The sequence below is a fragment of the Hemibagrus wyckioides genome, linkage group LG04, assembly GCF_019097595.1.
Source record: "Hemibagrus wyckioides isolate EC202008001 linkage group LG04, SWU_Hwy_1.0, whole genome shotgun sequence".
In the NCBI taxonomy this organism is placed as follows: domain Eukaryota; kingdom Metazoa; phylum Chordata; class Actinopteri; order Siluriformes; family Bagridae; genus Hemibagrus; species Hemibagrus wyckioides.
The window spans coordinates 22,758,963-22,783,698 of record NC_080713.1 but is presented as its reverse complement, the minus strand read 5'-3'; the positions used below and the strand labels follow the sequence as shown (position 1 = coordinate 22,783,698).

The 24,736-nt window shown below is 38.5% G+C and overlaps 1 protein-coding gene across 1 annotated transcript in view; it reads right to left on the bottom strand.

Moving 5' to 3' along the window:
* The window catches only part of sema3ab (sema domain, immunoglobulin domain (Ig), short basic domain, secreted, (semaphorin) 3Ab), a 27,767-nt gene extending 4,918 nt beyond the window's left edge, over positions 1–22,849 (bottom strand). The window contains exons 1-14 of the mRNA XM_058388017.1: positions 22,255–22,849; positions 11,460–11,620; positions 9,508–9,570; positions 7,370–7,489; positions 6,906–6,999; positions 6,346–6,465; positions 5,625–5,767; positions 3,897–4,011; positions 3,725–3,794; positions 3,485–3,629; positions 3,179–3,398; positions 2,910–3,001; positions 2,760–2,801; positions 1,474–1,631 (exon numbers count right to left, since the gene is read on the bottom strand). Of these exons, the coding sequence (XP_058244000.1) occupies positions 1,474–1,631; positions 2,760–2,801; positions 2,910–3,001; positions 3,179–3,398; positions 3,485–3,629; positions 3,725–3,794; positions 3,897–4,011; positions 5,625–5,767; positions 6,346–6,465; positions 6,906–6,999; positions 7,370–7,489; positions 9,508–9,570; positions 11,460–11,620; positions 22,255–22,369 (1,658 nt within the window). The 5' untranslated portion in view covers positions 22,370–22,849. The remainder of the gene's footprint in view (positions 1–1,473; positions 1,632–2,759; positions 2,802–2,909; positions 3,002–3,178; positions 3,399–3,484; positions 3,630–3,724; positions 3,795–3,896; positions 4,012–5,624; positions 5,768–6,345; positions 6,466–6,905; positions 7,000–7,369; positions 7,490–9,507; positions 9,571–11,459; positions 11,621–22,254) is intronic.
* Positions 22,850–24,736: the final 1,887 nt, after the last annotated feature.

The window sequence follows — 24,736 nt, the reverse complement described above, 5'->3', positions numbered from 1 at the left end:
ATAAAACATTTGGTAATTATATGTTAATAATGCAACCAATAACTCAATAGGAATTAAAAAAGGACTTGTATATATATATATATATATATAGTTAAATCACAAAAATAATAATAATAAACTCTGTGTTAATATTTAAATAATACAATTTAATAATAATTTTCACAGAAATTCTGCACATTTATTTTTGGGTCTGGTTGGCAAATAATAATTAAGTCACACATTTAATAAGAATGTGGAGGTGCCACATCCACACCAACAAACATTTCCCCTACTCTAAATATTAACCTTTTTTTTTCGCTCATCATTTCCTGTTTACAAACCATTTAGAGCCTATTCAGAATAATTGCAAAGTCTTGTCAACATCAGAGTTTATGTAAACAGCTACATATATAGTAACTGCCATTTACTGAGGTTTGGTGGCTTAGAGGTTAGCATGTTTGCATCACACATCTGGGGACTGGGGTTCAAGTCACACCTCTACCCTGTGTGGGTCTGGAGTTTGAATGTTCTCACCATCTTTAGCGTTTCCTTCCCCAGTTTAAAGACATGTTTTACATATATATTTTGCATATATTTTTTTACATTTCTGAATTGTCTATAGTGTGTAAATGTGTGTGTGATTGTGCCTTGCAATGGGTAAACATCCAGGGTGTCCCCTGCCTTGTGCCCTGTCTCCTGTGATAGAAATCAGGTTCCTCATGAAGGATCAAGCATCAGGTTCCTTCCTCATGTAGGATAACCGGTAAAGAAATTGGATGGATGGATGGATGGATGGATGGATGGACGGATTGTCATTTCTATGTTCTAGACTCTTGTCTAGGGTTAGGGTTTAACCCTAACCCTAACCCTAACCCTGTTTTGAAACTGTTTTTTGGGTTGTTTATTGCATTTTGTTTCCAAACTTGGATTCTCACATATTTTCCCCAAGACCTGTTTATTACACAGTGACTCAGTCTTTCCTTTTCATCTCCTGATCACATTAGCTGGAATTTAATTTGCACTTTGAAAAGTAACATAAGCTGAATCTGTATATAAGCTGAGTGACATTAAATACTGTACACACACAAAAAAAATCCGAGGTGGATTTATCCATTGTGACATTGCGGTTACGGATTAGTAAATATCACTGCTCTCTTGATTTCAAATGTCACATTCCCTGTTGTTCTGTTCCACCCTGTCATTGCAGGTGTGTTCAAATCTCTCTACATAAACAACTGAGAGCTGAAGGAGAAAAAAAAAAGTCTTCTGCCTAGCGAAATTAACAATATGCTACTGTTAGAGCGACTCTTACACCTTAAAGAAAACCGGGCTCCTTGTGTAACGTTTTTTTGTAAAGTTGACTCTGAACACATTCTCCAGAGCTTTTTCCTTCAATGTTTATATTCCTCTCCTGCAGAATAGCAGAACCGTGCAGCAGCGGCACTCACGGTTTCAGGCCAGGTTAAACAAGCTGTGATCACCAGCTGGGAGTACCTCTTAGCGGTGGGGAAGTATCGGGAACACTGCGAGCCATCCCAGGCACAGTAGGGGTCTCGTGCTAGACAGCATTCAGCGCAGGCCTTGCCATAAACGTCACAGCGGTGCAGCGGCATCTGGGAAACACCGATATTCGAGCCGAGATAGAGCTGTTGCTGTAGAGAGACAGATCAACATTAATGTAAATATACAATATGCCAGATATTCACATTTGAGTTCAATATGTTTGTTCTTGCATTTGCCTGTGTAATAGCTTTAGTTAATGTTGTTTTAGAGCAACTTTAAATATGCTTTTTAATTATAAAGTAAGACAATCTCTCAATGTCTTTACATTTCTGGTATTTGGCAGACACACTTATCCAGAAAGACTTACATTTTATAAAACTAAGAGTTAAGGGCCTTGCTCAGGGGCCCAGCAGTGGTAGCTTGGTGGACCTGGGATTTAAACTTACAACCTTCTGGTCAATAGTCCAACACCTTATCTTACATTGATGATTCCATGATTAAGGCAAAGGTATTTTAAGCACAGATGATGAAAAGTTTCATATAAATAAATAAAAAAAACATTAATTTAATTGTCAAGAATAGAATTTTTTTTTTTTTTATCATTCATATGTTCAATAGAAATTTGCATCATCTGAATTTCCTGAAGATCTTGGAAAGAAGTGACATTGCCTTCTTTATTTTCAGTTATTTTCTGTTATATTAAAAATTGCATTGTTGTTTCCCGAACTATAGACTGAAAGTAAATTATTACTTTTAATAATACATTTTACGTAAATCATTAGAACGTCTTTATGTACTCTGCAATTCAAGAAGGTTTATTGCATTTTGTGTATTTTTGTAACGAATTATACGCTGTTGCTCAGCCACTGTCAAAGAAATCTTGAAAGTTGAAAACAAAAAGTTGTTGCCTAAGATGTGTTTAATACATTTTAAATGGCTAAATGCATGTTTTCTTTGTTTTTGGTGTTAAAAATGGATTATAAAGCACTTCATTTCTAAGTGTTGTAAGAGCTAAATAACACCACACCCATGGAATCTCTGCAAACTCAGTCAAAATGTAAGCCATGGAGAGAGAGTTACTTTTGTGGTATATGGCAGATCCAGCAGCGTTGTATCACTCCTGTCCACAGAGCTCTCATGTAACATTGTGGCCAGCTCTCCCCTTGGACTCATTCTGTCAACCTCACTTACTATTAGAAAATACTTTCTTTACTGCTACATTTGCAGATTATGTGATTTGGGGTTCTGAGCGATGACGGACGTCTGATAAACCTTACCTGTTTGGTGGAAAGCTCCATAGCAGTTATAGCTGTTGGTTCCTGCAAGAATAAAAGCATTCACATCAACCCTGAGAAGCTGCAATGACATTAAACATACAATAGATCCCATGCTGTATAAGTGGGATATAATCCAGGAATTGTTCATACCCTAAACACAGTCATCTCTTCCAATAAAACTTCCTCAAGGTCATGCCAAGTGCCTCTGGGAATTGAGACCACCTTAAGAACTGTGCCAAGATCTGAAATGATAATGATTAACCCTTTAATGAGTGCCATTTAATTAGATGAGTTCAAAAGTGAGCATGTTTTAGTTTATTCATTCTGCAATGTCACATATGCTGTATATACTGTATATAATACTATATTACTAATATAGCATGGTTCTGACACTACAAGATATCCTCTATTCTGCTCACCTGTGCCAATGAACATGACATCATACTGTCCATCTTCTGCCTCCACTCGGTCCACAACGATCTGTGTGAACTGGTAATCCACATCAGTCTTGATAATGATTGGGCGGTTGTTGAGGGGAAGCACTGGGTTGTACATAGCTGGATGACTTCGGGCAAAAGTGATAACATCATCAGGTAGATCCTTTGTGGACTCAAACCCTCCAAAGGTTTTACTTGGACACTGTCATGAGAACAGAAACAGGTGATTAAGATACAGTCCATTTTCCTGAACTCTCTCTATGTGCTAATTTAGTTTAGCTCTCTCACCGTGCCAGGGCGTGGATAGGGAACTCTGCCTAGAAAGGGCACCCACTGATAGTTGGGCCCATCTCTGTGAGCATAGGGACCCAAAAACACCCTTCTTACATCAGCCATGCTGTACATACACACTGCTGAGCCTTTAAAGATATTACTGTGAAGCAAACAAAGAAAGCAACATGTTTGATTGCTATCAGCCTCAGTATTAATTACCCTGATATGTTTTAGGCACATGATCATTAAATGTACCTGGATGTTGTGAACACTGCATAGATGATAGGATTCTTGGAGTCCTTTGAGCTCATCAGAAAAACGTCCTCTGAAAAGGGCAAAATCAGAGTGTCATAGACATATCACAATTACCCTACCTCTATCTTCATCACTCACTCACTCACTACACGCAGTTGCAGAGGCAACTTACGCAGTTCATCAAAGTGTGTATCAATTCCGTTAAGGCCTGGGACTGAGCAGATGAGCCGAGCTTTCAGGAACGTGGTCCACTTATTCACCAAACTCCTGTGACCTCCAAAGTCATTCTGTTAACAACACAAATGTGTAAAGGTTAATTCTATTACATTCCAAATAATTACTACTGGTCTCAAAATTAATGAGCCTTAAAAACGGACCAAAGCTGAGCCATTTTCTTGTAGTTACTTTACCTCACATAGTCTTACATCTAAAGTGAAGGCTTAACATAATAATAATAAAGGAAAACTAGGTATCGTAAAGGGAAGCATGGTGGCTCAGTGGTTAGCATGTTTCCTCCTCCCACATTTGGTGATTTCATGCCTTCGTCCAGTGTAAACAGGGTTTACATGTTTGCCCCATGCAATGCATTGAGGTTTTGGACGCTCTCACCGTCTCATCAGGGTTCAATTCCCAGGAAGGGAACCAACCTAGCCACTGCGGGTGCCAGTGCCATGCCCAAATAAAATGGCAAGGTTGCATCAGAAAACCCTGTGCCAAAATCTGGTGTAAACCCTGTGCCAGAATCAAATACCCCGAGCAGGGAGCAGCTGAAAGACAACAACAGCTCCTCTATTTCTGATGACATGCTGATTGGCATCTTTAAATTGTCTGTAGTGTGTGTGATTGCGCCCTGTGATGGGTTGACCTTATGCCCTGATGGGCTAATGGTTCCAGTATTCCTAAAGAAGATTATGTTGTGATAATTGCTCAATTAAACATTAGACAGTTTATAATTAGAAAATATTTTCCCCTCTGCATACCACCACGATCCATGTGTTCTAGCTGGGGCCCTGCTTTAAGATGAAATAAAGCATGAACATCTGCAAGCAGTAAGATCAGGCATGTCCAGATAAAGTTGTAAATTGTAAAATTTACAAAAATAGCTGTAAGATGACTACAATGATGTGATGACTATAAAATTGCTGCATAGTGTTGCCACTGTTGGCCCCTTGAGCAAGGCCCTTAACCCTTTCTGCTCCATGGGTGCTGTATCATGGCTGACCCTGTGCTCTGACCCCAACCTCCAAGGATGGGATATCTGAAGAAAGAATTTCACTGTGCTGTAATGTATATGTGACAAATAAAGGCTAGTTCTTTTCTACCAAGACTGGACTGGTGTCTCATCCAGGATGTGTGTTCCTGGGATAGGCTTCAGATCTACAGTGACCTTGACAAGAATAAAGCACTTACTGAAGATGAATGAATGAGTTAACATCCTCAAAAGGTGTACTGAACAAGTTGTAAAAGCACAAAACATTCTCTGACATCCTGATATAATGAAACAACTGTGTGTGTGCTGGTGCAGAGTGGATTCCACTCATGCCAGAATGCCAAGCAGCACATAATCGTGAACACCTTTCTCCTGCTCGCCGCTCTAGAGTTCCACTTCAACCAAGTGCAAATGCAAGTCGTACGTTAGATCCACAAAGGAGCCTTTGTTTTCGGACTGTTGATGACTCCGGTGACATTTCAATCTCTCTTCGGCTTCTCGGTGGGCGGTAAGATCGGGATGCAAGAAAAACACACACGTCGCCAAAGAAATTGGGCTTTTCAAGGTACCACACCTACTCTGTGTGTGTATGTATACCCTAAGAGATCAGCGAGTGAAATATTTGTCCATGCACCTCTTTTTATGGGTGTGTGTGTGTGTACAGAACTGTGAATATGTGCGTTATCTTACTTTACACAGCTGTCCGATTCTGGCATGTGTGGCTTTGCCAGTTTGTTCTCCATCAATGGCGTTCTCTCTGAAGAACATGTAGATCTTGTCGTCTTCAGGGTTATCGCTCTCGGGAATGAGGTGGACGCCTACAAACCTAGGATCTGCACACACACACACACACACACACGGTTTGCCTATCAGGAATGAATCCTGGATCACAGGGATTGCTTTATTAGGGTTCTATTTACGAAGGAATAAAACACTTTGGGATGATATTAATAGGAATTTATCAACAACAGGGTTGTGTGATGCAGGTCCAAATTTGATCATCTTTCATTAACAGCACAACCTGCAGTGGTTTATTCCTCTTGTAACCAACCAATAAATTCATTTTTGTTTGTTAATGAACTTTTTATCCATTTAACTAATTGATATTTAATACTATGAACTACCACCATGCTATTCCAAGTCGGTTCTAAATATAACATACTTTATAACAGCTATAAACAGTCTCTCCCTTTGCTCTCTGTAGATAATAGGTGCAGCTTAGTGTGTTACCAAGAAGTTTTAGCAATAAGAATTGTTAACATATTAGAAGAAGAGCAAATTGACCGATCAGAATCAAAAATCCAACAATGCTGCTGTGGTATTACTGGTAATATTTACTGCATAAGTGAATTGAAAGCCATTACACTCAGAGTTTATTATTCAGTTATTCATCTTAAAGCATGTGTCTCACCATTGAGCCACCGGGAATCGTGCTGCTCCGTCCTGATTGGGTGGTGCTTTCCTAACGTTCGGAAAACAGCAAAGTCTCGCCCCATGAAGTCGGCTGCTGTCCCAGAATACAGCTCACCATCTGTCAATCATATGTGCTAAAGGTCAAACAAGGGTTATGGCAGAGAGAGGAAGAGAGATAGAGGAATGACTAATCTCAGGTGAACACTTGATGTGGCTTGATGTTTATCGCCTGAATATAGATTCATGGAAAGAGTTTGTTGTTAGAGAACAAATCCTGTGATGACAAGTGTGTCTGTGTGTGTGTGTGTGTGTGTGTGTGTGAGTGTGTGTGTGAGTGAGTGACCTTTAATCTAAGAGGAGAGATTTAACGGAAGAATGTGCTGCAGGTAGAGTACAAAGACAAGAACAGTCTGATCTTTTCATCCTCTTAGAAAGACTGTTAATCAGAGGTGTTGGGTTTCTATTGAAAATACCCCACATTTACACACGCATGCATGCACACACACACACACACACACACACACACAGTAGTAGCACTTAACACTCATAAACACTCACCAATAAGTAGTGAAGCAGTCGTGAGTTTGGGGTCATAGGGGCTTTTGCCTCGGCCGTTCTCAAAGTGTGACGATTCCAGCCTGAAGATGTTGTCCTACACACACACACACACACACACACATTAATATATTGAGAGATTTCAGTAGATCACTGGATGGTGAGTTCTTGTCTGAGAGAAAAGCGAAAAGAACATGTTTACTTCATTTATGCTCATTCATGTAATTCATGTTTGAGTTCTAAAGTTTTTAAGACTTTCGTGTACGGAAATCAGGAGATCAGACATTTCTAAAAATTCTAAAACCTATCCAATTGACACCAACAACCATGCCACAGGACATTTCTGTGTGCATTTGAGACTGGAAATCAATGTAATGGACTAATTTTGTCTATCGCTAAGGTCCTGTGTGGTCGAAAAATGTTTAAATCAGAATGCTTTTTGTAAAAAATTTTAAGGGGATATTTACCTCTGACCGTTTGCCCACCTCCACATAAGCACAGGCAGGGTGGAAGGCCCCTGTTCCACAAGCATAGATGTGAGTGTGATTAAATGGCTGCAACACCTTGATAAAATTTGAGCACTCTTTCTGCAAAGAGAGAGAGAGAGAGAGAGAGAGAGAGGGGTTTGACATGCTGGATAGACAACTGCATGTAGTATGAGTGTATAATTGATGCTTCCTCTGCACACACACACACACACACGCACACACATAATGGTGTCACAAATGCAGCCAACATTACTGGGTGTAAAAGGTCTGTAGGGGCCTTTTATGGCTCAGAACCATATCCATTCTTGGCACTTACTGAGTAATTTGGGCAGCACTCTATTTGCCTTCTGTTATATAGTTAAAGATGTATCTTTCATGTTTCAAATCTACACAGATATACAGACACTGTGCACTTTCGTGACTTACACACAGGCATGCAAACACACACACAAACAAAAAAAATGGAGTTTGCTGTTTTGAGCAACGTGTGCAGAACAACAACAGGGGCAATCCTATTATGAGCATCCAGATGTCCCACGTGTGTGTGTGTGTGTGTATGTGTGTGTGTGTGTGTGTGGTGTGTGTGTGTTTGTGCATGTCTGAACAAGCCTGACATTTACCCACTAAGGGAAAGATTTTTCTGAAAAACACACACAGGCCAGTTACATGTTAGACACGTGTGTCAGTGCCCCTGTACATATGTAACATATGTAAGTAGAATTTCCTTTTTTCCCATGCATCAACCCATTTCTTATTATGCCACCATGACTTCAAGCGAAATAAAGAAAATCCATCCATAAAGAAATTCATTAAAAGTCACACACACAAAAAGAGAGAAACCACGACCACTAACCTCAACCCCTAAAGCCTCACTTTAACCATTCACTTGAAGCTAGCTCATGTAAATTCATTTGGATTTGCGAATCTAAGACTGTTTTGCAAAACACAGTGGCTCATTTGTTATGACTTTGTGAGTGGGTTCTTCTTGAGCACCTTTATACCATGTGGTTGATCTCCTCCTTGAGTGTTGGAGGAGTGGCTCCTTCATGAGGGCAGCTGCTCAGTGTTTTCAGCAGCTTTTCAATAGTCGCAAACTTGACATTGTTCCACTTCAAGGAGTAACGAGGTTCAGTCAGTCGCTCTCTTTTTATCAGAGCCCTCTTCACACGAAAGCCATCTTTCACAGAGCCCTCCAATCACAGTCACCATGTTTACATTAAAAAATCCCACACACAACCTTGTACTGCTATTCAGATATGTAGCACTGGAAGTTTATTCCTGCAAAGTTTCATTATGGTGATAATGGGGTAGAGGGAGGCAGCAAGGCCATGCTAACACTCTTGTTTTCAGTCGAGGGCCTCAGGCATTATCCACGAAGGAATTTAGATGAGACAGAGTGATAACTATACCAGGAAGTTGTGTAAACTCCTGAACAGTGCTGAGGGCCAAGTCTTAACCGGACTCTACAGTTAGAATGCTTGAGGCTGTGGAGGTTTTGCTGTAGGAAATAAAGCCTTTAAGAAATAAAGCCTTACCATTTAGACTTGTAGTGAAATCTAACCTTACTTCTGATTATTGCTTGATTTATTATTTTAATGCTTTATTAATAGGTTGTCATGGTCTGTACACTATCCTGAGAAAGTGTTTGGATTAAACTCTAAATACTAATTATAATTTCTTATATTCATTATTTCTAATTTCTTCTTGTTATTATGTTATATATAATATGAATTATGTTATAATTTTCAAAGGGAAAAAATGATGAAAAAACATGTTTGACCATATTTTTAAAAAAAAAAATATTATGTAAAAAACAATTATAATGTGTAAAATTATTCTGAGACCCTGTTCTATCACACCACTGCAAATTGCTAAACTCTATAAACTAAACCACAGACCAACTATAAAAATGGATACAAATGGATAATAACATTATGGGTGTGGTCAGTGGTCATAACGTCATTAAAATTTGTTGCTGAAACTTTTTACAGCTTTTTTAAATGAGACAATAATAAATAATACAAAACAAAAGTCTAAAAAAAAAACTAAGAATTACAACTGACATTAATTTTGCATGTGATCCATTACAGCAAACATTAAGAGATCATCGTATTCACCTGGACATCTTTTCCAGCCCACCTGCACTCGTCCCGATGTGACGAAGATGGAGGCCAAGATATCTATCAGAACAAATGAAACAGAACGTTAGAGAGAGAGAGAAAGAGAAGGTATAAAATACTCCAATTATACCCCTAGTCATACTTAAGTCACCACAGTGGGAATAAATAATGTAAATGTGTGTGTGTGTGTGTGCTGTAGGACCAGCATTGGGTTTCTAACTGTGAGTGTAATATTCTTTCCATGCGAAGGTGAAATCTATCAGGCTGGTTTTAAGTCTCCCAGTAGAGAAGAACAGACCAGTGCTTAGTAATCCAACCCCCTTCCTGTCTTACGGCTGTGAAAAAACGAGACGTTGTTTAATTAAATAAACTTTAGCCAGGTGCAGGTGTGAGAGCTAAAAAGGGGAAGGATAAATCCAGGATATGACCTGGTGATTCCTAAAAGCTGTTCATTCCTTTTTTTTAAAGAGTTTAAAGCTATACACACACGTGAACATAATTTCCTGAGAGTCCTGTATCTAGTGTGCAGTACTTGTCTATTCATGATACAGGGGACTTAGTGATAGGACAGGAATGAGGATAACACTGGAATCTGAGGATAATTTGATATGATAAGTCACTTTCAGTTTTCAGATAACAATTCCGGTATCTGTTATAGTTATACCTGATGCCATGCTTCATCTAGATACTCTCAGGAATTCAGTTGTGCAACATAACATGGCTTGTTTTACAATTTATACAAATTGATATCAAAAATGGATATACGTTACAGCTGATGGCAGGACCAGGGTGAGAACATGGAAGGGAAGAGGCATTTTATAGGTTATGTAAAATGATCTGAATGATATTCACTGCTGTATAGCTATGCTTCTCTTTATTAAACTACAGATATTGAGCTAACTTGTGAGCCAACGCCTGTCGATATGCTGTATAGCTGAGTTTCTTTTAAACACACATAACCTGTGAACACCTAGCTAGTTTGTACGGACCACCTCCATATTCCGCCGCAAGGGTTTTTTTTCCCACGATGTTTAAGGTATCTGATTTATTACTATATGTCTGATTTATGATTCGAACATACTAAGCCTTAGCTCTTGTTACATAGCCCTGTATTTTTGGAGGGTGTTACCTCACTCTAATACGGATTCTCTTACAAGTCATTCTTGTATTAGTAGAATGAATTTTCATCTTTTGAATGCATCTGGAGTCTATCTCCAGAACACTATGAGGGTGTGATGTAGAAATGCCAGTACCGATACACCACTCCATTGCTGAGTGCCATGCATAAACATTCACACACTCATTCAAATCTAAAAGCATTTTTACATTAACCAAATCACCTACTGACAGGGAGGAGGTCAGAGGAAACCCACACAGCCATGGAAAGTTTACACCCAAGTAACCACTGAGATCCCACATTCTATCATTATTTATAATATCAATTTCATTGTGAAATAATGGGTAGCATCACTAAGAACCATTCTACCCCTGATATGTGAATGTGGTACCAGAAGCAGTTTGCTTGCACAGCTGACGAAAGACTAGAAACTTCATATACCTTGTTGAACATATTAAACCTACCGGTTCCACTCAATAATACCATTGTCCAACTATTTGCTTATCCAGAGCAACATACAAAAGATATGTCTTATAACATGACAAATTCCAGCTTAAGATGGTGTGATAAAAATGTGCTTTCCAGTGCTCATGTTGCATCACAGGTAGCTCTCATGTAGCCAAGTGCCCTGTTTGGTATACATGAGACTGGCTAGTGTTGCTTTGACGGACAGGAGCACAGTCTGTGAGAACAGCCTATTTTGCTCTCTTGACTTCAGATGGCTGTTGGCTATTCCGTCATAGATGTGATAAGCTTTATAAGCTTATATAAGCTTAAGTAAAAACATAGAGTTCCATTTTTAATGCACGAATACCATCTTCAGTCTTCTTACCGATTGCTGGTCCATGTTGATGTCTATCAGGTTGAATGACAGGAGGTGATCCTTTGCTCCTACAAAAAGTCGACCCTTCTCCTCATCCAGTAAAAATGTGTGGTAGGCCGAGCTGTTGGCCAGTCCGTTGAAAGTAAACAAGTTGTTCGACTCCAACATTTCTGTGGGAAGGAGAAGAGACTCTTTTATTACTAATAAAGAATTACAGTCGAAATATTTGCAGTGGCATACAGTTCTAAGAAAACTGTTTAACCAAAGCCTGCTCGTCTTACTCCACTCTTTGTATCATATCATTACAGCCATTAAGTTTGAAAGACCATTGTTCATATCTGTAGACATTTTCCAACCACATGTCACCACTAAGTTCTCCGTGTTGAGTGAGCAGGCTGTTAGAGGGCAGAAGCAGAATTAACAGAATGGGGATCGGGCTCAATCACAGAACACTTCTGCATGGTAGCTAGCCCACTTCTTTTCCTGCTGATGGTGAACATGACGTGTGAGTGCGGTTTTGGCCTTAATAAAGCTGAGATCGCTGGCTCAGTTCCTTCTCTTTCCATTTCCCTTCTATCACACACACACACACACAAAGGACGAAATATATCTGCTTGTCTTTGGTGCTGTCTGTGTCATTCATGCTTGGTGGAGCCGAGAATTACGTAAGTAGAGCCATGTGGCCTCGGAAAGATCAGTGCCAGGTTAAGTTAGGGCCACAGCCAGGGCAGATCTGAACTGACTTTTGGGGACCTTTGGACAAGCCTTACTAACAGTGTGGAGCAAGACCAGAAATCTACAAATACTGTATACTGAATCCTAAATGCAAATATTGAGAAAAGCTGGAACTGAAAGAACAAATAGAATAGTTACAATCAGAAAAGACATACTTTAATAGTAAGAGATAAGAAAATAAACTAAAGCTTGCAGAAAATTACACATCTAGTAAATACCTAGAAATACATACCTAGAGTATTAAGAAATCAGAAAATAAATAGTTGGAATAGCATCGGGGATCACTGAAGTTGATTATTGGTTTATCGGTAAATCAGCACATTGCAATAGCAGCAACACATAAATAAACAAACAAATAAATAAATAAATTAAATAAATTGCAGGAAATACGAAAGCAAATAACTATGCCTTTTCAACGCATAATGTAGATGGTGTAGAATGCATCATCTGCAGCAGAATTCGGTTATTAATTCAGGCTCTGCCCTCAGTGTCTGCTGATATTTCTTCATCAATACACATCATTTAAAAGTTCATCCCAGTCAATCTTAATTACAAAGGCTTTGACCTTCAAGATGACCCACTGAGGCACAAACGCGCACACACAGCGCGTGAATAACACCTTGAGCAGCGAAAAAAAAAACTGAGGCTAAGCAAACAACACATCCACCACTACACCTGGAAACCCTGCTGTTCAGCTAATAGCATCCAGCACTTTCTGTTACGATTGGTTATGGTGTATATGAACAAATTATGAGGCCATAAAATCAAAATGTGAGCCACAAAAATTCTTCTGCCATATCCAATTTCTTGAAGTAGTTTCAGTAAGTGTAGCTATCATATAAGTTGCAAATAGCACTCTGACTATTAATGGACTCGGGTAGCCATTTTGAGCCGGAAATCCAAAGAAAGAAATGTAATCCAGTAAATATGAAATGCTAAAAGGGGACAGCTGAAGGTGAGAATGGTCCGGGTGTCGGAGCCAGAGCAGGAGAGGTGGCGAGAGCGCTCTAATTACACACTGTGACCTGAAGGAAAATGAGATTTTTCCCTGCAGCCACCCGAGAACACTTTCAAACTGCACCCCAGAGCAACATTAGTACTGAGTGAGATGTGTTGGACACCTCAACCTGTTATTACAGCCTGTGTGTGTGTGCGTAAAGCAAAACCCGGGCTGTGAATGCAAACCCGCTCTTAAAACACCACAGCTCCATCTCATTCTCACATCAGCTGCAGGTATCACATACAAGCAGCTGGCTAGTCTCAACACAGTGACTAATGCTACCTGAAACCTTTAATGCTCGACATATAGAGCTAGAAAAACAGATGAACACACACCACTATGTTCTGTGTTAGTGTTAAGAGGAAAGAAGTACACCATATCCAAAGTTACGAATATCCAAATGCTAGAACTAGCAAAATCTTTCATATCTTATAGTCTTAAAGTCTTGCACTGTGTTACTACCTTCCTGCCCTGTCGTTTATCCCCAATCATCTCATTCACAATGGTTGTCATATATTTTTGTTTCAGCTGGACGTTTTCTAGTCTCCTAGGGTGTTGTAATTTCATTTCCTGTTTTCTAAAAGCATTCGTTAATATGTTATAAATACATATAAACAAATTATTTGTGATACAGAGTCTGTGAACACATTGCCGGTTTGAGCTGACAGGATGGTTTATGGAACTTAAATCACAGCTGTACAAATGTGGGGAGCAGAAAAGCATCTCATTAGCAGTCACATTCAGCTAACAGTTCAAGTCTCTATTCAGAAATGATGCTGATGCTCATATTCATAAGTTGCTCAAAAGCTCCTGGTTATACACTTGCTCTTCACAAATGGTTGCTCTTCATAAATGGTTTATAATCTCATTATCTGGTGTCACTCCAATGAGGATGGCTTCTCTTTTTGAGTGTGTTCCTCTCAAGGTTACTTCCTAATATCATCTCAGGGAGTTTTCCCTTGCCACTCTCACCTCTGGCTCGGTCATAAGGGATAAATTAAATTGAATTTTTAGATAGCATTTTAGAAATAAAACTGACTTCATTTCATTTGAACAGGAAGTTGAGTCTATATGGGGCACAGCTTCACCGAAACTGGACAGTTAGATAAAAGATAAGGAATAATAATAGGAAACATTTTTTTTACCCAGTCTTCAAATGTCTTGTTAATGATTTGTTCTTAGCAATGAAAAAAAAATCAAAACTGTAAAATAAATAAATAAATAAGTATTTGCACTTTTTTCTCATGATTTCGAGACATTTTAGTAGATTTATAGTTAATAACTTCACTGCATTTGTAATTCATCTCACAGGCAGCAGAAATTTAAATTTACTCACCGCAGCTTTAAGAGTAAAAACCTAAACTCGATGGAATGTGACTATTTGGCAAGATGATTAGACTATAAGTAGAAATGAAGAAGTGACTCACTGTGAAGACGTTTTGCTGGAATCTGTCCATATGGCAAAATGACTAAAAGTGAACACTTACTAAATGTGTGTCAGGGCCAGAAAGACACTCAGAGTGACTCTACGTAGAAGGAATTTAACTGAACATGCCTCAGTATGCACTGCCATCACACACACACACACACACACACACACACACACTGCAGAATTAGGCTGCTAAGCTTGTGTTCTTAAACTCTCAAATGTGATGAAGTGTGAATGTGTGTGTGATACACCCATAATCCCGCGAATGTTTTCTTTCATTGGTTTAATGCCTCTTCTTACATAAGGAGATTGAAAAAGGGAGAGAGAGGACCTTTTGTGTGTGTGTGTGTGTGTGTGTGTGTGATCAATAAAGGTATAAGTGTTACGGGTGTCACTTTGTATTTTGAAGTGCTGCTTACATAATGCACTTAGAGTGTAAAAAGCTCTACTTGAAGTTTATCATCTCTGATAGTGAGTGTATTTATTGCACAGATGCACACACACACACACACACACACACACACACACAGACACACACACACACACAAAGAGGAGTAAATAAAGCCATTAGTTACTCATATGTGAATTTTACAATACATTTGACATTTACGTGTCTAAAAAAGTGTGTGTGTGTGGGTGTGTGTGTATGTGTGTGTGTGTGTGTTTTCTCCATTATAAACACTGTATAAATCCAGTATGCCCTTACAGCAACACCTAATGACAAATCTCATTGTTTATCTGTCCTGTATTTTATTTAAAGGTGTTTAAAATACAAAAGTGTGTCATCAACTAAAAGCCTGCAGGTATTATATTAGTGGAGCATTAGTGTATATGATTCCCGTGTGTGTTGGTTGGTTTAGTTCATTATGACCACAGTATAGCTCATCTGTTATCATGACACATCAGGGCAGGGGAGATGCATTCCTGTCTACGCATTTACATTATCTGTGTGATGATTAATAAACAATAGTTTGAGTAACAGGTGATGTTATGACAGCAAATATAAGTGACACACACACATACACCCACATATATACTGTATTTACACACTCACACAAAATCTAGCACACTAAATCTGCCAATCATGAGTCCTAGGGTTTAGTCAGAGTGCTACAGAGATAGTGGAGACAGTATCAGATGATTATTTTAACTATTTTCTAGCAAAGAAGGAAAGGAAAGGAAAGGAAAGGAAAGGAAAGGAAAGGAAAGGAAAGGAAAGGAAAGGAAAGGAAAGGAAAGGAAAGGAAAGGAAAGGAAAGGAAAGGAAAGGAAAGGAAAGGAAAGGAAAGGAAAGGAAAGGAAAGGAAAGGGGAAGCACAAAAATATAGAGTTAAATTTAAAAATAAATAAATAAATAAATAAATAAATAAATAAATAAATAAATGAATGAATGAATGAATGAATGAATGAATGAATAAATGAATGAATGAATGAATGAATGAAGAAAATAAATAAATAAATAAATAAATAAATAAATAAATAAATAAATAAATAAATAAATAAATAAATAAATAAGAAAAAGAAGAAGAAGACACCATACTTTTAGTTATAGGGTTAAATGTTATAACTTTTCATACAAAATCTGACCAGATCACTCTTTCTAGCTGAACTCCATAAATCTTTTAGATAAAGCAGGAATTTTGTGTTTTGAACTTTGTGTTTGTGGACAGAATGAGCAGTGTTTTCTTTCCTCCTCTGAGAACAGAAGAGCATGAAGAAGCATCTTGCTGTCTTCCTGATCAACACAGTACATGAACTGAAGTTTTTGAAACTATCATGGTACTTTAATTACTTTTTATTATTATTATTATTATTATTATTATTATTATTATTATTATTATTATTATTATTATTATTATTATTATTAATAAACAGTAACTATTATTACTATTATTATTTAATTAGTTTCTTCTCAATCAGTCCTAGGGTTCAACAAACTTCACAACACACTCCAGCATCACAGATACATATAGGTTTTGTATGTACAGTGCAATATCTCTCTCTCTCTCTCTCTCTCACACACACACACACACACACACACACACTGCTATTGTTATGAAAAACATCAAAGAGAGAAGAGAGAGGACAGATGGAGGCAGAGGAATAGTCCCATCTGAGAGTGATAAAAATAAACTCCTCTACCCTACATACATCCTGCCCTCCCTCCCTCTGTATGTATGTGTGTGTGTGTGTGTGTGTGTGTAAAACTATCCTTATTGTTGTCTTTTTTGCTGTGGTCCTAATAAAGCAATTGAGCAGATCCACCTGTGTTTCCAGAACGTTCTGTACTGTAGCTGGTGCAGCAGCCCTTATCAACACCCTGTGAGGAAAAAATAGCACTAACAACAACTTAATTCCATTCATTGCGATTTACTGTGGATATAATTAGCATATATAGGCATAATTAACTATTGAGCTGTTATTAGGAGTGTAAACATATCTTAATATTTCTTTCTTTCTTTCTAATTAGGAATAATACACAATATGTTGTTTATAACAATGATGTAACTTGCACTTGCTGTATCTTTCTCTTATTATACAAGGAATGAAACAAACCTGGCTATGCTGTTAGAGGAAAATATCAACAGCGATCAACACCAGTATGATGTAATGATTTTTACCAAACCCTAAAGTTCTCTATTTTCCCTCTGACAGCATGCTCTAAAGTGTTTCATTCCTCTTGTAATACAGCAATATGCCAGTGACTACAAATTGCTATTAAGTAAAGAACCATGTCCTGCTTTTATAGTTACATCTGATGTTGTTAAAGGTCTGTGAAACAAATTATACTTATAGTAAAATAGCTATAAATGCTTGTTCCCTTGCCAGCTACTTGTTAACTTGGACGTTTTCTAGTCTCCTAGGGTGTTGTAATTTCATTTCCTGTTTTCTAAAAGCATTTGTTAATATGTTATAAATACATATAAACAAATTATTTGTGATACAGAGTCTGTGAACACATAAATCCCTCTATCTTTTTTTCCCTATCTATCGATAAAAATCTCTTTATCTCTATCATTTTCCTGTGACTGAAGGTTTGCAGGAAAAGTTGCCGCTCTGTTGTAAAGCTCCTCACCGACACTAAAGACTTTTGGGGGAAGAAAATTCTAAACAATTTTGAGAAAGCAGCACAAAACGTTCTGTAAAGATGTTATAGAGAAAAAAAATCAACACCATCTGACCAATCAGAATCAAGGATTCAAGAGTGTGCTACAACACACTGCATTAAACCACAAACAATCATTTGTGCTTCAGACAGAGCAGAATGTGTTCGTTTTTACATTTAGAACTGACGCTTGGAATATCCAGTAAATGAATGTCAGGAATTCAAATCTTGTAACAGTGTTGTATAATAACATAAATCTAAAGGTGGGTGCCAGGTTTTACAGGATCCCCTCCCCTCACAGCCCCTCATATCCACTCCTGGGTATAATTCACCCAGCCTGTGCTTTCGCAGGAATCTCTGTGTGAATTGTTTCAGGTATCAGTGTCCACATTAGTACACATTCCCCATCTATACAAAAGGCTGAGAAAGGTACAGAGAGTTCAGATCCTCTGTCTGTAACTAAAGAACTCTTATTAAACTTAAACTCAATACATACTTGGCATTTTTCTTTTTTCTTTTTGGTTAGAAGCTTAACACCATTCACCATTTCCTCACAGGATTACAGCAGTCACATCTGGTCATGCAGACACACACACACACAAACACACACACATGCACACACACATAAGCAGTGTGTCTGTGTTGATATTGTCAGGCCACATTGGTTGATGTTTATATAAGGGTGTTAATGTTATTCTGCCTTGGGCTCCACGGGGGTGTAGGACTGCCCACCTATCTATCCACCCAAATCACCCCCCCCCCCCACCACCACCACCACACACACACATATTCTCTCTCTCTCTCTCTCTTTCTCTCTCGTCATTCAGGCCTACTGGTCCAGCTGAATTCCCCATGGGTGGTACCAGTGTTCCAACATTCACCCTCACCCCCACCCCCAAGGGCAGGTTTCCCCCATGATGATGGAAATAAAGCCTGGGGAGCAGTGTGTATGCATGGGTGAGTGTGTGTGGAGGAAGGAGACCTTTGGAGCAATGGCATTCCCAGATATATACAAGTGTCTCTGTAGCATATGATATCTCTACACTGTACTCGTTTTGGGCATCAAGTTACACAGGCAGTTCCATGATAGGGGTGCACTTGCTTAATCTGCCTGCAGTAAGCGCTTGTATTTTTTAGCAAATTTTTAGCAAATATTTAAATGTGGACATCATTGTTAATGACATGAAGAGATTAAAAACATTTTGTAATTGTCTTTCTCAATATATAATTGCTTTTAATTAAACAATATTACTCAAAAAGACAGAAAAAAATATTTCTTTCCTTAATATTCATGAAATTCAGAAGATGAACATGTAGATTGTACAATATTACAAATATTTTACAGGGCTGAACATTGTCAGGTAGCTAAGTTAACCAAAAATGTAGATTTTTATATGCTATAATCATGGAGTCATAGAAATATCATCATATAAATAAGATATTTAAAAAATAAGATGTTACGTGGATTCACATATTCATTTAAAAATAAGATACTCCTGCCTCATGGAAAGGTGTAGTTATGCTAGGCTGGGATCATAAAATGTGACCCCAGTCACTGAATCACCCAAATAATACTGAATCCCTGGAAATAACTGATACTACAAACCGATACATATGTAGTTGATTTCCATGTGCAGGTTTACAGTTTGTGAGCGATGGTACTGGACACATTGTAAAGACAGTGTAAAACCTGTCTCAGCTAGACTGCACAGACATGTGTTCACAGGCATAAGGCATAGTTTCCATTGGGGACATGTTCACCCCAACCCCCACACCCTGTCCCCGGTTTTTAAACTTAGCTCGAGGTTGTGTTGTAATTTTCATTTATTTTTTTTGCTAAACATGCTAGATACGTCTGCCACACAGCCCAGCTGAAGTAACCAGGGTGGTAGAAAGAGAATTATAATGTGAAATATCAGCACTTTGTGCCAAGTAACAAATTCTGTGGAGATATGCCCCATCTGTCCGAATGCCATTACGGTGAAGACGAAGTGGCAGTACACTGGGAAATATCTATTCTAAAGGTAGGTGGATAATCATTCTTATAATCTATCCATACAGTCAGTGTAATAATGAAAACAGTTTAGTCCAGGGTCGTTAAGGATGTCCCACCTCTAAGGGTTCCTAAGTAATCAGTTTCACCATTTAGTGGCATATTTCACCCTATCACTAATGTCTCTGCATGCAGTTTCCCAGCTACTCATCACCAGGAGAAATTACAAAAGTGTTTTTTTTTTTAAATAAAATTTAGCTGATAATAAATAATTATTAAATATTATTAATATATTAAATATTATTAATCAATTAATTAATTAATGTATTTATTTATTTATTTATGCATTATTTTTCTATTTACAAAATAAATAATTTTCTTCTGGAGGAACAACCACATAGCCCTTAAGGTATTAAAGAGTTCATTTTTACCCATTTATTTAATTTATTTATCTTCTTACCTTTAAGCTTTGGCCAGAAGAGATTTCAAGTAGAACACTATAATGCATTACAATACAACATAATATAATAGTCCTCTCTTTTAGTGTTAGAACCAACTACTTCAGTTTTTACTTAGAGGGAGCTGGCAATTTTCTGACAGTGTTTCCCTGGAGGAAAAAAATAATCACAGAACGTGTAAGGCTACTTCATGAAGGATTCTTCACTCTGTATAGTATAGGTGGAACCCTAACAGAAGCTTTCGCTTTCTGGAAATGCATCAAGTAAAACCTTAAAACAAAAGGCTATTCTTTTAGTCTCAGAGTGGGTTCCAAGTTGATTTACTGTGGAACAATAGAACACAAAGCCATTCGAAGAACACTTGAGGAACCCTGCTTTTCTAAAGATATAAGTCAGAGATGTCTAGGTGTTGTGTAAGGAAATGTTAAATGGTAGTATACTTGAGTATTTCGGGTTTAATGGGGAGGTTTATAAAAAAATGTTGTGACAAAGTGTGAATACAGTGTGTGTGTGTGTGTGTGTTGTTTAAATCCAACCCTACAATTTCACTAGACATTCCACAGAACCATTTTTCTTCAGTCTCCTCCATGTAAAAATCTGGCACTTTTTCATATCAATTCCTATCCCTCTTGATCATATCAAACACACATGAAGACACACAAAGACACACACACACACACACGTATATATCTTAATGCTGAGTACAGATATCTTATAGGTGCCTGCAGGTGTCAGTATTTGTTGCAGCGAGCACCAGTTAAACCTCACACAGACACACACACACACACACACACACACACCTCTCAGACGTAACAGCGTTTCAACAGCGGCTGTCAAGCCCAGAGCTTTATAGACTGTATAAAGACGTAATTTTCCACTACCTAGCTAATGAGGAGCTGTCAGTGTAACTAGAAATCTGACAAGAAATAATGATGACACTTTTCTTCCTGCCTTTACTGTCAGCCTGCCATCCTATCTCCCTTTATCTCCCTATTTTTCTAGCTTACACTCCTTGACAGTTCATTTTGCTAAACTGTGACAGAGAAACAGAGAAAATTAAAAACTGTGAGGAGGAAGAGAGAAACTCAACGTCACTAAATCATATCCTGCATTACCACGGAAAACAAAAACGGCTCAATTAGTTACCCATGGTATAGTTATGAGCTTGTCACACGTGTTCAACACCAGAAAGAGACGGCAGACTTAACGTGGACACAAAGGGCACACATTCGGGCACGTAATTGGCGTATACTGGGTAATAAATGATGTGTAATTAAAAAAAAAACAGTGACAGAGACTGTCACTCATCCATGCGGCATGTTGCATGTTGCAGAAGAGCAGATCAAGGTGAGGAAGATATATACAAGGACCGGCGTATTGTGCTCAGAGCTCGTGGAAAATAATAAGGGCTGAATTATACATGCAAATACAACCCAGAGTGCAGTTTAAGCATTCCCATCTGTCTGCAGTTCTATTCATTTATCGCACACACTCCTCACACACCACACACATGTACCTGGGTGGTTATTAAAGCAGCGTACATTAAAATTTGCACAGACAGAACACTCGGATATTTGTTCACGTGTTATTAAAATGGTTTTAGGCGCACTTCACTGTGCTGAAAGGAGATTTAACACACAGTGATGCCATCTTGTCTGACTTTTGAGACAATGTGAAACTTTACTATTAGAATACAATTTCAAGAAGCAACAACCCAAAACAAGTGACTATTTCTGCTTCAGAAGTGAAACTAAATTAGGATTAAATATCCTGATCAACAAATCAAGCAAACCAAGCTGGTGTTATATAATATATATTTACTGTACATGACATTTTACGAACCCATATATAATCAACATTATCATATCTTTTTATTTTCTTTAGGATATGAAAACAGAATCATCATTACACCCCAAAAACCAGCATGACATTTCCTAAGCATAAATATCAAAATGTGACTCAGTTAAAGTCACCTTTGCACCTGAGCTCTCTATATATAAAAAACAATGCTTTTAGCAGACCAGCAAGACAGGCAGCAGCAGCAGCAGCAGCAGCAGCAGTAGTGGACATTAAGAGCTCTCACCTTTGTAGGAGAGTTTGAGCCGGGGCACGTTGCTTTTGGCACGTTGAGCATCGGCTCCTCTATGCGGTGTCCAGAGCCCACACAGTAGCACTGCTATCCCCCAAACGTAGTCCATGATGAACCCAAAGATACACAGCTATTAACAGAGGTCCAGATCTTCAGAGCAGCACCTGAGGATGGAGCAGGTGTATGGATGTGTGTAGAGTCAGGGTGTAAAAGTAACAACGATCACATCCCTCTTGGTGAACTGGTCAGCTCAGGCATGAGAAAAACTGACCACCAGAATCAGTTCTAAAAACTGTGTGTGTGTGTGTGTGTGTGTGTGTGTGTGTGTGTGTGTGTTGTCTTTTCTAAGCCCTCAGGCTGTGTATCTACTTGGTCCCCTTGTCTTGTTTTCTTTTCTCCCTTTTTTTGTCCTGATCCGTGTAAAAGTAGCACCTCAGCTGAAAGCACACTGAGACAAAAGTGAACTTAAGCTTGCTGAAGCTCTAAGCACTTGCACTAGCTCCCTCACACGCACCTACACACTCTACCCTGTAAAGCTCAGCACACACAAGTCCACAGTGCACGTAGCCGAAAGAGAGAGTGAAGCCAAGTGAGAAAGCCTGGCCAAGTGAGCAAGAGAGGGAGGGATAGAGCAGGGGGAAGGGGGACGGGCTGGGAGGAGAGGATCCTGTAGGTAGATTTCTCTTTTTTCCGCCTGACACAACAGATCCTCCACCCATCTGAGCGCACACACACACACACACACACACAGAGAGAATCTGACTATCTCAGACTTTTTCTCTCTGTTTAGATAATATCTGGACTTACATACTTCAAAGACTAGAAAAATATCGTTTTAAATAGCTAGTTAAGAAAATAAAATTGATACAACTGTTTTGTTCCACAGAAACCATTATGCTTTGTTTTTTAAGAACATGTAATATCTGTAATATTTTTTTTTCTCAATGAAAAGAACATAATAGATTGTGCTGCTATGGGAAAATAAATCAATGAGAGTGTGGTGTGATGCATTAAAAATTGTTCAGTAATTATTGATACATACTTTTTTATCTATTTATATTTTGAGGGAAGTCTATAAAGTGAGGGTATGGAGGCTTAGAGATTTAACTCACACCTCTGGGGTTGGGGGTTTGATTCCTGCCTCCATCCTGTTTGTGGAGTTTGCTCCCCCCCATGCTTTGTGGGTTTCCTCCAGGTACTTTGGTTTCCTCTTCCAGTCCAAAGACATGCATTGTAGCCTGATTGCCACATCTAAATTGTCTGTAGTGTGTGTGAGATGGTTTGCCCTGCACCCTATCCAGGGTGTCCCCTGCTTTGTGTCATTGATCCTCTGGGATAAGCTTTAGACTCCCTGTGACCCTTTTCAGGACAAGCAGCACAGTAAATAGATGGATGGAAAGTCTATGAAGTTAGCTCCTGCTATTAGTTAAAGCTTAAAAAATTACTTACTTAAATTAAAACAGCTATAAAACATTGTTCTATCACTTTCTTTTGAAGTTCTGTCCGTAAAATGCTTCTTACCAAAAAAAAAAAACCCTAAAGGTATAGTTGTGTCTACAATAAACAACTTTCTATAAACTGTATAGAAAACATCATTAGTGCATTAATAATAATATTTATATCCTAATTATAACCTATAAATTATAACCTATTATAACCTTGCAGCTGTCATTTTATAAGCTGCTCTTAGAGGAAATCAATTAAAATCTTCTGACCAATCAGATTTGAAAATTGAATAATGACATAACGGTCGAATGATATCTCCTAACATTTATGCACATTGATGATTTTCTCTAAATTAAACAGCCTACAGATCCAAAAAAACAATGACCATGCTGGAACTTTTATTAGGTAAAAGTTTTAATAGCTATACCTAGGTAATGTATCTTATAGATTGCTTTATATGTGCAGAATTACTGAATGCAGTGCATATCTTTTTTACTCATCACTCCATCAGTGAAAAGGGAACACAGAGGGACCACCACAGTGCAGATGATTTGTGCAGTGTCTCTTTCTCAGCACAGCAGTGACACTAATATGGTAGCATGTGTGGTGCTGCTAAGTGTATCAGACACAGCAGCTTTGCTGGGGTTTTTAAACACCTCACTGTCACTGCTGCTGGCTTGTGAACAGTCCACCAAGGAAACATATCCAGCTGGGTTCCCAAGTGGCATGGCAGAAAGGAGTTCACCCTTTCTTCAGGAGAATGTGGCTGGGAGCCAAGGGTGCAAAATTGGCCATGTTATCTGGGTGGAAGGAATGGTGTTACTCTCTCCTGTTAATCACAGTGACACGAGCCAATGGTGGACGTCTGTGAGCACATGTATGAGAAAGAGGGCAGACAGCTGCCATGTGACATAGAAAGGGCATTACACAGGATATGTATTTTGGAGAAAGCACACTGTCAGCTTCTTCTTAGTGGTTGGGAACTGTTGGTAAGTGAGAGCTGGCACAAATTGGTACAAAAAATATCCAG